Source organism: Lynx canadensis, chromosome A1 (assembly GCF_007474595.2).
Source record: "Lynx canadensis isolate LIC74 chromosome A1, mLynCan4.pri.v2, whole genome shotgun sequence".
NCBI classification, from domain to species: domain Eukaryota; kingdom Metazoa; phylum Chordata; class Mammalia; order Carnivora; family Felidae; genus Lynx; species Lynx canadensis.
Window position 1 is genome coordinate 93,134,673 of NC_044303.2, and position 13,332 is coordinate 93,148,004.

The window sequence follows — 13,332 nt, forward strand, 5'->3', positions numbered from 1 at the left end:
TGGTATATCCCCTAAGAGAAGAGCACATTGCAGGAAATTGGTGAGACACAAAATGCCATTTTCATGGATTTATTAGAAAGTAAATAATTATACCCGACTCCGGCCAAACTCCAGCACTGTCCCCGGAGTGGACATTCAGCCGGAGTTGTCGTTATTAATAATTTCCCAGCCAGGCTGTAACTACCGGTGCGAATCAGCCCGCTCCAGGCCCCTCTCCCACCCGCCGCCGCAGTCAGGGCTCCGCCAAGGAGATGCTCGGTGTGTGCGCATCAGTGACACCCGCCTTTGCTTTGTCTGTGCTTTGCAGGTGGGGAGGAGGAAGAGGAACAGAAGAGGCGCTGGCGGCCGGCGGCCGCTGAGCAGCCCCCGTACCCTCGAGCAAGCCGCCTCTCCACCGCCGCAGAAGCCAACGGACCTACCCATTGGGGAAGCCAGAGGGCCAGAGCGCCAGAGCCCGGGGACCCGGCGGCCGGGGGCGCCAGCCCCTCATGTTCCGCGGAAGGCGCAAATGTGAGCGGGCGGTAGCTGGGAAAGCCCTCCGCCCCCGCCAGGGGGACCCGGGAAGCCCGCGCGGGCTCCTCCCGCGGACGGTGGGGATCCCCTCCTCCGGCCCCGCCCCCATCCTCCCCCGGCCCCGAGTGCCAAGGCGGTTAACCCTCCCAGCGCCGCAGCGCACTCGGGCCGGAGCGCCGCTCAGCCAATCCCGACTCCCGGGCCCCGGAGCCGAGCGGCGGGGGAATGATCGCGGCGCGGGGCTCGCTCGGAACTCGCAGCGGCCAAACCTGGGCTCAGGCTCCGGGGTTCTCCCTAAGCCCTGCTGCACTGGCGTAGCCAGTCGCCAAACTTTTTCTCTCCTAAGCGGGTGCCCCCGCAGTTATTTGGCGGGCAGCCCGCTGCCCACTCTCCGCGGGACGACTGGGGAGAGGTGGGCGTGAGGCGAGGGGGCTGCTGTTCTGCAGCCCAGCGAGGCGTGCACGCGGGCGGACGAGTGGCAGGGGTTCCGCACTGTCCCCGCGCCTGACCCTCTGCTGGGGTGGCCCAACGTGCTGCAGTGCCCGGCGCAGGTGATCTAGACTGCGCGTCCGGCACCAGCTGGGGGGGGGGGGCGGCGGCGGCGAGGGAGGGAAGGAAGGAGGGAGGCAGGGACACCCCTTTCTTCTCTCTTTTCCCTGCAGCCTGGCCGCACTGCCTGGGGCTCCCCAGCCGGGTGCTGTTCCCAGGCGCTCCCAAACGGCAGGTGCCCCCCCCTCACTCTGCCCTGGCCTGCGCACCCCAGGGTTCTCATCCTGCAGATTCCCTCCTCCCCATCTCTCTTTCACACACGCGCTCCCCTAAGCCGCGCGCGCCGCAAACTCAGTCTCGGTCCCCGCAGGTGATGTCATGCCCATTGTTTTGGTGCGCCCGACCAATCGGACTCTCCGCCTGGATTCTACCGGAGCCGGCATGGGCCCTTCCTCGCACCAGCAGCAGGAGTCCCCGCTCCCGACCATAACGCATTGCGCAGGGTGCACCACCGCCTGGTCTCCCTGCAGCTTTAACAGCCCTGACATGGAAACCCCATTGCAGTTCCAGCGCGGCTTCTTCTCAGAGCAGCCGCCGCCGCCGCGCTCCTCACACCTGCATTGCCAGCAGCAGCAACAGAGCCAGGACAAGCCGTGCCCGCCCTTCGCGTCCCTCCCGCACCCTCAGCACCACCCGCACCTCGCGCACCAGCAGCCGGGCAGCGGCGGCAGCAGCCCATGCCTCCGGTGCAACAGCTGCGCCTCCTCCGGTGCCCCGGCGGCGGGGGCGGGGGCGGGGGATAACCTGTCCCTGCTGCTCCGCACCTCCTCGCCCGGCGGCGCCTTCCGGACCCGCACCTCCTCGCCGCTGTCGGGCTCGTCGTGCTGCTGCTGCTGCTCGTCGCGCCGGGGCAGCCAGCTCAATGTGAGCGAGCTGACGCCGTCCAGCCATGCCAGTGCGCTCCGGCAGCAGTACACGCAGCAGCCGGCATCCGCCTCCCAGTACCACCAGTGCCACAGCCTGCAGCCCGCCGCCAGCCCCACGGGCAGCCTCGGCAGCCTGGGCTCCGGGCCCCCGCTCTCTCACCACCACCACCACCCGCACCCGGCGCACCACCAGCACCACCAGCCCCAGGCGCGCCGTGAGAGCAACCCCTTCACCGAAATAGCCATGAGCAGCTGCAGGTACAACGGGGGCGTCATGCGGCCGCTCAGCAACTTGAGCGCGTCCCGCCGGAACCTGCACGAAATGGACTCGGAGGCGCAGCCCTTACAGCCCCCCGCGCCCGTCGGAGGAGGTGGCTGCGCGTCCTCCCCGTCTGCAGCGGCCGCCGCCGCCGCCGCCGCTTCGTCCTCAGCCCCGGAGATCGTGGTGTCTAAGCCGGAGCACAACAACTCCAATAACCTGGCGCTCTACGGAGCCGGTGGCGGTGGCAGCGGCAGCGCTGGAGGCGGCGGTGGCGGCGGCGGCGGCGGCAGCGGGCATGGCAGCAGCAGTGGCACCAAATCCAGCAAAAAGAAGAACCAGAATATCGGCTACAAGCTGGGCCACCGGCGCGCCCTGTTCGAGAAGCGCAAGCGGCTCAGCGACTACGCGCTCATCTTCGGCATGTTCGGCATCGTGGTCATGGTCATCGAGACCGAGCTGTCATGGGGCGCCTACGACAAGGTAGGCTCTGGAATCCCCCCCCCCCCCCCCCCCCGCCCCAGCCTTCCGGGGCCGCGGGCCGGACGCTGGGTGGTTGGGGTAAGCACTGGTGGGAACTCTCTGCCGGCGGGTCCCGAGCCTCCTCTGGACGGTCGGAGGTGCCCGCCGGGACGGTGAGCACGGCTCGGACGCACCCCTGATCCTCCAGGCAACTCTAGGAGAGGAAGCCTTTCTGTGCGCAGCCAAAGTTCTAGAGGCAGCGAGTGCCCAGCTCATTTGGGCACATTAAATAAGTAGCTCCAGGAGTCAGTGGGGGAAAGCCTGCTCTATTCTTTTATGTGTGCTCGGGATTTCAGAGGCCCCTTTCAACCCAAAGCGCTTAAACTCAGCAATAACTCGCTCTCGGTTTCCAGAGCCGGGATCTGCGCTTGAGTCTGGGATGGCGCGGATGCGCTGCCTGGCCATCCGCCTGCCCTGTTCTCCTCTCCCTTCCCTTTGAGGCCAAGTGATCTGACAGATCACAGAGCCAAAACAGGTACTCCCCTCATCCCCATCCTCCTCCTGGGAGTTCGATTCCACTTGCTGGGGACTGACTGACCCCCACCCCCGGAAGGTGGTCAAAAGTACTTGTTTCTTAAAAGTGCTTCTGTCTGACTGTGTTGCAGGCGTCACTGTATTCCTTAGCTCTGAAATGCCTTATCAGTCTCTCCACAATCATCCTGCTCGGGCTGATCATCGTGTACCACGCCAGGGAAATACAGGTAACTTGGGCTCTGCTATTTATGAATGACCCAGAGCGCTGCCGCCTGCTTGGACAAGCAAGGCAGCTTTTTCCAAGCCCTTGTGTCCTTGCTTGAGGTTACAGAAGACACACGCTGTAGTCTTGCGTTAGCACCTGACCTGTTCTTTCAAGAAGTTCAAAACAAAACAACACAGCATGTTAACATGCAGTCGCTTCTGGGTTCTACCCTTTAAACCTTTAAGATTTCCCCCTCTATTCTTCAGGTAGATACAGTTCTCTAAATCAGTCACTGCATTTGCTTTCCTTAAGGCCAGTTAGGTGCTAGCCTTAATCGGTAGGGTAAATAAATGTGTATTCTTGATTGGTACACCCACTCCCAGTGGGTGCGTCATTACAGAACACAGGGTCCATCTCTGTACAGTATTTTTTATAACGTAGACATTAGAGAAGAAATGTCTCTTAGAAGAAAATAAGCGCATGTTATTCCTAGCTAATATATGTAAATAAGACATGAGAAAAACTCAAACTCTTTCCATATCCCCAAACATTAAAGAAAAAAAAAAATCTGTTCTAAGGTTAGCATACAAATTCTGTATATGTGGTAGTTGGGTCGATTTTTAGTTACAATCATTACATTGCCTTCTTTTTTTTTTAAATATCATTTAAGGGCAAAGGCCACTGCCCTTGTGAGCAGCCTTGTTAGGAAATGTTCTGTTTAAATGCAGCCAGGAACTCTATTGTTAGATTTGGCCATTACTAACAATTTCACAATCCTCGTATAAAATTCGTGGGTCATCTTTGAGTTGTTTACTTGGCTGTAGCCTTCTGTCAGAGGAATAGGAAGGTTTGTGAAGTAAAATAACTAGACTTTTCAAAAATTAAGCAGGATTTTCTAGTTTGGAATTTACACTGATACGTATTTTCTGATTTTTTTTTTTGTGGGGGGAGCAGTTGTTGAGTATTTTTTGGAACTATTAAACCCTCACATTTAGGATACTTTCCTTTGTAGTTGCCTTTAAATTTAAAACATCATATGAAACTTGCCATTTGAATGATTGTTAATTATAAGTTAAATCAGTTTTAGGTTAGTAATTAGCAAGCACATACCAAACATGGAAGAAACCAATTTTAACTATCATGCAAACAAAATAAAGACACCCCTGGCCCTAAAGGGGCCTGGAGAATTCCTTCATCCTACTTTAACATTTGCAGAAACTTGGGACAGTGCCACTTTGAAGGGATAAAGTTAGTGAATCAAGAGTGAGAATATTCAAAGGTAAGTCATAAAACTGTACTGGCCGAACAAGGCGAACGCACATTGGAACACTTTAATAATATGCAGAGGGTCATTTTAATTCAGTGCTTGTGATCGGGGGCTTCTGAGATTCTTTCGGACATTTTTCTTTTTGAAGAAAAGTGAGATCACGACCTGAGCTGAAATCGAGAAGTCAGACGCTTCACGGACAGAGCCACCCAGGCGCCCCTCTTTCGAGAACATTTTTTTAGCAATACTAAAATATGACTTGACACATAATGAGCATAGCTTCTTGTTTTGACTTTAAGAATAGACACTTGGAGCTGGGAAGAACAAAATAGGACTGAATGGTCCTTTGACTCAGTTTACTGATGAGGAATCTGAAATCGTAAGGGGTGAGTAGATTGCCAGATTGCCCAGCAACACAGGGCAGAGTGTGACCAGACCTCCAGCGTCTAGTCCAGATAGCTTCTTTGTCCATGTTTTCTCTCTAAATCTAAAAGTTTGGAATATGGGTAGGTTCAATGTATTAAAATCTTCTCAGGTATTTTTTAAAAAATCAAGTAACTGAAAACAAAACTTGGGGACTAGAGTGGTTTTACTTCATTCGTCCTGGAAAGAGAGCTTGCTGGTGTGTTTAGTAAGCATTGGCTTTCTCACCATTGGGCTTTCCTTCTGAAAAGCACACAACTACATGAGCATTCTCTAGGGAGACATTGGATGATATCAAGAGCAAAGTGTCTTCTGCCTGAAAACACTGACTTTTTCAGAATCATCGGGAGGCTTTTGTAAATAACTTAAAGGACTTTGCGAGGAGTGGCCACATGTTAATTATGTGTTGTTAACAATTTTTTTTGATACCATATTAGCACTCTTGAGCCTTCTAGAAACTAATAAAAATACAAGGAATCATATTTTTAAAGATTTTTCACGCTTGGAATTCCATTCACTGGCTCACTTTGAGGACTATTTCCGTTCCATAAATGCACAGATCTATTGATTAGAAGATGTATGGCATGGGTGACAAAATTGAGGACATGAGTTGTTCCTCTAAAACTTGTAAGCACAGTGAACTTCTCTACTGTTCAGGCGACGTAAATATCACAGGATGTTAGATTTTTTAAATTGGGTTTATTTTATATGATATATAGTTTCTGTTAAAGCAGCCACACTGAAGAGAATTTAAAGATAGATGCTCGGGTAATATCATTTGGTTGTTTTGGGTGTCGCTTTTACACTCAGCATTTTATCTGAGGGCATTTCTTCCTCATGCTGAAGCTGCAAATTCTTATCTGAGTTGCTTTTAAAAATGTATAAATTGGGGAAAGGACTAAATAGACTAAATACACTTAAGGACCCTGAGCTGGAAGTCAAGAGCCAAAAAAACACGTACTAATTTATTGAGATAATAGAGTCAGTGGTATCACCAAAGTAGTTCACCCTGAAGCCCAGTGGAACTAAGTAAGTGCACAGGTTTGTGCATATATGTATGGAAAATGAAGAATTGTTCTTTCTTTCTCTTTCTTTCTTTCTTTCTTTCTTTCTTTCTTTCTTTCTTTCTTTCTACTTATTGATGTCACTGCTATAAGTGTATTTCTTTCATAAGTTTTAAGCAAGTAGGAGTTTTTCAGTTTACTGTTAACAGTTCCAAACATACTGAGTTGCTCTGAGTGAAAGAATTCAGCACAGGGGTTATGTTGCTGATCAGAGCATGTCTTTGGATGTAGCATGTGGTCTTAAAAGGCAGGTTTTTCCTTTTCCCATTTAGCATACCAGCATGATGATTGGATGGTGAGAGCTAGCTAGTGTGGGTTTCTGGTACATGGTATGATTTCTCACTGCATTCAGGCAAAGCGTGATAGCCAGAGTTCTGGCTCTCTGTCCACCGGAATTGCTTAACGAAGCTTGGGGAGGCCCTGACATTTCCGTGGAGAACCTTGGAAAGTAAGTCAGTGTGACCTTTTATAAAATGTTTATACACACTCTGGCAAAATAAGATGGTTCAGGTGAGTCATGGTCGGAAGTGCCTGAATTAAAATAGTGTGATGAGGAGGCTTTGAAAGAACAGAGCTCAGTGCATTGCAGCTATGGTGTCGTTTTCAGTACCACAGACAGCTCAGTGCACCCAGCCTTAGTTTGTCCTTGCCACTAATTACTTGAATACCCCTCCCCAACCAAAAATGGAATCACTGTGTGTATGTATGTGTGTGTCAGAATGCTTCCATAAAATCAAATTTAGTGGGAGCAGTTTTGCAGCTGAGTAGATATTAGACTTTTTTTTCCCAGTAGACATTTGGCTTTACTTTCTATATATCCATTGGTAAAGCCAAGGCAGCAACAACAAAAATAAACCCTGACCCCGAGAATGAATGATGAATAAATAAACAAACTTCAGTAAATGCCTATGTATCACAGTCTTCTTCTTTTTTTTTTTCCAATGTGAATTTATTTATTTTGAGATGGGGCTCTGTGCTGTCAGCACAGAGTCCAGTGTGGGGCTCGATCTCATGACCATGAGATCATGACCTGAGCTAAAATCAAGAGTCGGATGCTTAACCAACTGAGCCACCCAGGAGCCCCCACAGTCTTCTGAAAAAGGAAAAACACTGTAGGGACTGCTTTTATATGATTTGGAAAGGTTACTCTTCTTAAGTCTCAGGTCATATAATAGGAAGAACAGAGGTATGATGTCTTGTGACTTTCCTTTTTGCCTCCTCTCCTTCTCCATGGGATTGGGGGCATGTCTTTGATGGAATAAGTACCCAGTCAAGTTCAAATACCCTTTAAGATCTTCAACATCGGAAAATTGGAATGTAGATTCCACTTCATCTTTGCAACTTCAGTATCCTTGAATTTCTTGTGTGGAAGCAAGTCTAGATGAAATAGTTGCTTAGTATTTTTGAGAGAGACAAACACAAGATTCTAAATTGGGAAAGAAAGCCCCGTGGACCTCCATCTTTCTGGGTCTCATGGAATTTGGAAGCACCGCAGGTACATACTTGAAAGTTGAAAACATTTTTGTTTGATTCTTGTCTCAGTAACAGTATAATTACATAAGTAGCATTAGAGGAAACACTCATAGTTCTTTTGGTATCTTTTGCAGTGGGATAACTAACTCTCTTTCAAGTTCACTTTTCAGTGATGGATGACTTAGACCTAAAACTGGAAGAACAGAAATGAAACATTCTTTCTACTTATGCATCTAGGCCACCCAAAGGAGGAAGGAGTGAGTGAGGGCAGGAGCCTTGATCATGTCTGAAGGCTGTGGCTGGAGAGGCGTGGCCAAACACCCATTTAGCAGACTCTGCCTTGCCTTGGGGAGCCTGGGGAGAATGCTCCCTTACCCCCTCCTACAAAGAGAAAGTAGATGCTTCTAGACCATGCAGAAAATATGGCATAGAGTTACCATTCTTACTCATAAAATAATAATACATGTAGTAATAAAACAGTACAGGAGAATTTAAAATAAATGAGATAGTCGCATTTCATATACTCTCAGACCTATTCTTGAGGGGTGACCACTTTTAAGTTTCTCATATACTCTTCTAGAATTCTTACAAATGACTCTTTAGATGTGTTGAGGTACAGACAACCCTTGCTTTTATTCCTTAATATCTGTTGGAGGTTTTTCCTCATCAACACATAGAGGCCTGTCTCGTTCTCTTTTAGCACCGGAATATTATCCCATTTTATGGCTGTACCATGGTTCACTAATAGGCATTTTGAGTTTTCTAGGTTCTTGCTATTATAAGCAATACCACAAATGAATGTTCTTTTGCATACTGACTTTAATCTACTAATTAGAGTATGTGCATGTGGTAAATATCCAGGAGTCCGATTGCTGAATCAAAGGGAGTTTGTGTTGTAAATTTTTTTTAAGTTTATTTATTTTGAGAGAAACAGGGACAGCATGAGACGGGGGAGGGACAGAACGAGAGGGCGAATCCTAAGCAGGCTCCACACTGTCAGTGCAGATCCCAACGCGGGGCTTCAACTCACGAAACTGTGAGATCATGAGCTGAGTGGAAACTCTGTTCAAGAGTCGGTTGGGTCGCTTAGCTTAGCCCACTGAGCCACCCAGGTGCCCCAAGGGCATTTGTGTTTTAAATGGAAAGGCATTACCCACCAGCCCTTCCAAAAGAGTTTATACATTCACTTCTTCCCCACACATTATTCCTCCACAGCGTCATTAACCCTGGAGATTACAAAAAGGAATTTTAAATATCTTTGGCTGTTTGAAGTTCAAAAAGTTCATTTGCCTGAGAACAGATTTTTTTTTTTTTTGAGAAAAATTTAAGGGCAAAGCTTATGGCTTCCAAAGCTTATTTGCAACATTGTGTGATATCTGGTGGTACCTTATCTGATCTGCTGACAAATAATCACGGGTAAAGATGCTGCCACCAGGGGCGACTGACTATTTGTCACACGTTTTAATGTTTTTACTTAAAACATTTAGAAATGAAGGAAGCTGAAAAAGTAGAAGAAGGAGGGCTTGTGCGTGGGTCCTGAGGTCTCTGCTCTTGTCAACAAGGTAGATGAGGATTGCGGTAGGACTCCAGAAGATAGAGAGGTGGGGAACTCGCCTGAATTGCTTTGTCCTGTGGCGGACAGCTCCGTGGCTGATACCTGCATTGCCAGTAGCTTCTACATCAGTTGTAATGGGACTCTCCGACCCTTTGACTTCGCGTATACGCTGTAGTAACGAAATCACTCAGGACTAATTTTCTCTGCCTGCCTCTGTAAAGATCGCTGCATTATTAATGGGTGTGACGCTAAATAAAGCGATCCTGGTGTGTTTACAGAGCAGCGTCACAAATGAATGGAGAGTGCAGCTTTAGGTTTACCGCAAGAGGGTTTCCTTGATCTGCCAGCTTGTTTCTGGGCCACGTGTTTGTAGAGCTTGGAAAGAAGGGCACCATGGGTTGTCCTCGTCCCCAACCACATCTGGCAGGCTGCGCAGAGGGAGGCCGCACTGATTTCACTTCAGGAAGTCACTGCTGGGCAGGATATCAAGTGGTTTTGCGGGGCCACTTTAGGAAAAATTTCTGCTCCAGAAAAAATAATAGGCTGTCTGCTACTTTGGGAGTGTATTTTTAACCTGAAACTCCTTACAAATTCTGTTTGTAAAACCAGAATCTGCATGGAAGGGATTATCTGGCCCAGTATCCCACCCTGCATGGGAAATCCCTTTCTGTCATCATAGATGAAAAGTGGTAACCCACCTTTCTGCTTGAACCCTTTTCCTGTGAACCGCAGTTTGTGCCCACAAGGCTGGCTGTTCCAGATGGCTGTTAGTTTTAGGAAGATTTTCTTTACATCGAGGTCAAGTCTGGTTTTATTCCTTTCTTGCTTCACATTGTAAAAGTTTTTGAGCCTTGCACATAGGATGGAGAATAAGGACATTCCAAGGACACAGGGTTCGGGAAAGAGGGAAATATTAAGAAACAAAATCCTTGGAAGTCATGATCAGTGCCAGGAAGGGGATAGAAAGGGCCGAGGTAGAACATAATAGGAGGTGTGGGGGGTGGTACACAGCAGACAGGGTAATCAGGGGAGCATTCTCTAAGGATTTGACTTTGAAACTGAGGCATGAAAGAAAAGAAGTCGTCAGCAGTTGGCAGAGTGTGTGGGAACAGTTTGTGCTAAGGCCTCGTGACCAGAAGGAGTTTCCTGCACTTAAAAAATGAGAGCAAACCAGTGTGGCCCGAGAGGGTGGAGAATGGTACTGGGTGTGGAGTGACAGGGATGTAGGATTGTGATATTGAAAGGTCTTGAGGCCTTGATAATGATTTGGAGATTCTTTTTTCTTTCCTTTTTTTTTGCAAAGTGCATGGCCTCGAAGTCATTAAAGAGTTGGGGCACCTGGGTGGCTCAGTCGGTTACGCATCTGACCCTAGACCTTAGCTCAGTTCATGATCTCACGGTTTGTGAGTTTGAACCCCATGTGGGGCTCTGCACTGACAGTGCAGAGCCCGCTTGAGATTCTCTCCCTCTCTCTGTCCCTTCCCCGCTCATGCACATAAATAAATAAATAAATAAATAAATAAATAAACAAACAAACAAACAAACAAACAAACTTAAAAATATTTGAAGAGGAGGTGGCAGACTAAGCTTTAAGGAAAAAAAAAACAAAAAACAGAACATTTAAAGCACGGGAGAGTCATGACCCAACATGTTTAAACAGACCTTTTGCTGATGTTCTGAGCAGACTGGTCTGGAGATGATCAGGAGGTTCTTGGGAAGCCATGTCATAGTGAGAGATGTTGAGGAGTAGTCTGACTTGAGACCCATGTTGAAGGTGGAGTGGACTTCCTAGCACCGTGTTGGATGTGACAGGTTAGGGCAAGGGATGTCACAGGGACAGATCCAAGGTTTCTGGTCGGAGCAACTGAGCCTATGGTGCTAGGAGGGGAAGACACACATTTAAACAAATTTTTTTTAAATGCTTATTTATTTTTGAGAGAGAGACAGAGTCAAGCAGGGGAGGGGTAGAGAGAGGGAGGCACAGAACCCGAAGCAGGCTCCAGGCTCTGAGCCATCAGCACAGAGCCCTATGCAGAGCTCGAACTCACGAACCACGAGATCGTGACCTGGCCCCAAGTCGGACGCTTAACTGACTGAGCCACCCAGGTGCCCTGGGGAAGACACACATTGAAGGGTAAAGATGAGGAGGCAGGAGTTTGTATTAACAGAGAACATTTGAAATGCTTCTGATTATACAGGGTTCTGAGGAAAAGTCTGTAGTGGAACTTTAAATGGGTGTGGTCAGCGTAGAGACTTTTTTTTTAGAGAAAGAGGGAGAGAAAGAGCGTGAGCTGGGGAAAGGGACAGAGAGACAGGGAGAGAGAGAATTCTACGCTGAGAGCATGGAGCCCAACATGGGGCTTGATCCCAAAACCTGAGGTAATGACCTGAGCTGAAATCCAGAGTCAGACGCTCAACCGACTGAGCCCCCTTGACACCCCAGTGTAGAGACTTTTTAAAGCCACGGGGATTGGTGAAGTCATTGAGCAAGAATAAAGATGAGGAAGTCAAGAGTTGATCAGCATCTGACATCTATAGGTTGTGTGAAGGAGGAACAGAAAAAAAGAGGTGAGGTGAAGTGTCCCAGACGAGCAGATGGCAGTCTTGTAAGGAGGGGCGCAGTGCTATGTATCGGATGCTGTGGAGTCTGTTACAGTGGGGTAGAGAAGTACCTTTTGGATGTGGCAAATTTGAAGGTCATTGCTGACCTTGACGCTCAGTTTCAGCGGAGTGGTAGAGACAAAAGACGACAGACTGCAGTTTCCAGTTTAGCAGAATAAATGGATGCCCCCCCCCCACCTTTGTAGAATCACAGAGCAAACATTGGTTAGTTCCCCTTAAATGCCCTCCTCATTAAATAGTCCCAGTTTCTTTGAATGTTCCTGATCAGACTTACAATGTCCCTGATCATATTCTTCTGTACTTGCCCTCTGTTGCTGAATTCCCTTTCCAAATAAGAAAGTTAGAAATGTACTCAGCACTTTCAGATGGGATTGTTAACATCCTTTGTCAAAGATGCCACATGGTACCGACTGTTGTTGGTCTAAAATGGTCATTGCTCACACAAACCTTGCCAAGTAACACTTGTAAAATTGTTCTTGAACTGAATGTATGGCTCTATATTTATTGACACTCTTCTGTAGCATCTTGGTTTCAGACCTGTGTTTCAGCCTGTCAGAATCATATGAATCATAATTCCAGTGTTTACTTATTTAGGTTCAGAAAATGCTGGCTATAGAGTTGCTCTGTTGGTGAGACCCAAATGTGTGCTCAATTCTGTTCCAGAAACATGGTCAGTATTAGTGGTTCTCCCCCCACACCCGCCCCCGATTTGCACGCCTGCCATTGACATATTTAACTCTTCCTCGGGGCTTCTCGCTAGCCGGGAGTTTGAAAAATGTACCCTGGGAATCCGGGCTCAAGGCATGAGTTCATCAGCCACAGCCAGAGCTCGGACATAGGACCTTTTGTGTTGTTAGACATCTGCTCATTCGTGATATTTGGTACAGCCTTAAAAGTAATAGCAACTCTGTGAACCCTGACTATCAGCCAGCCCACATTTCTCTACAAGAATGTCACCAGGGCTAGCAGATCCCTCACTGAATCCACGTATTCCTTGGGAACTGCAGTCTCATGATCTCCAAGTCTAGTGACAGTTAAGTTGACGCACTTACTATTTTAAACTTTGTAATAATGTAGGCTTCATGACCAAATGCCTTTCCTCTTAAAAGTTTCTTTTTCCTTTCCAGATTATAAAATTAATAACTCTTCGTATTAGAAAATTGGCAAACAGAAGCCATAAGAAACAATGTTTGTGTAGTCTCACCACCTGGAGATAATGATTATTTGTGTTATAATGTATTTATGCAAAGTGGATGGATACGGTATTTGCTTTGTATCTGTATAAAGAAACTTGGATTTCTTTTCATGTAATTTTCTATTGATTTCCCCATGCCATTAAACATTCTTAATAGATCCAATTTTTCCCCCATCATATGGCTGTAATCAGTTTAATCCTTTTCCTTATTTTGGATACTGAAAAAATAGAAAGAACCTATATAAGATCATTTTTTTAAAGGTTTTATTTTTAAGTCCTCTCTAAACCCAACGTGGGGCTCGAACTCACAACCCTGAGATCAAGAGTCGACTACACCAGCTGGGC

The 13,332-nt window shown here is 47.8% G+C and overlaps 1 protein-coding gene across 1 annotated transcript in view; it reads left to right on the top strand.

Annotated features, from left to right (window-relative positions):
* Positions 1-1,399: 1,399 nt before the first annotated feature.
* Positions 1,400-13,332, top strand: part of KCNN2 (potassium calcium-activated channel subfamily N member 2) — a 157,138-nt gene continuing 145,205 nt past the window's right edge. The window contains exons 1-2 of the mRNA XM_032592690.1: positions 1,400-2,670; positions 3,315-3,410. Of these exons, the coding sequence (XP_032448581.1) occupies positions 1,444-2,670; positions 3,315-3,410 (1,323 nt within the window). The 5' untranslated portion in view covers positions 1,400-1,443. The remainder of the gene's footprint in view (positions 2,671-3,314; positions 3,411-13,332) is intronic.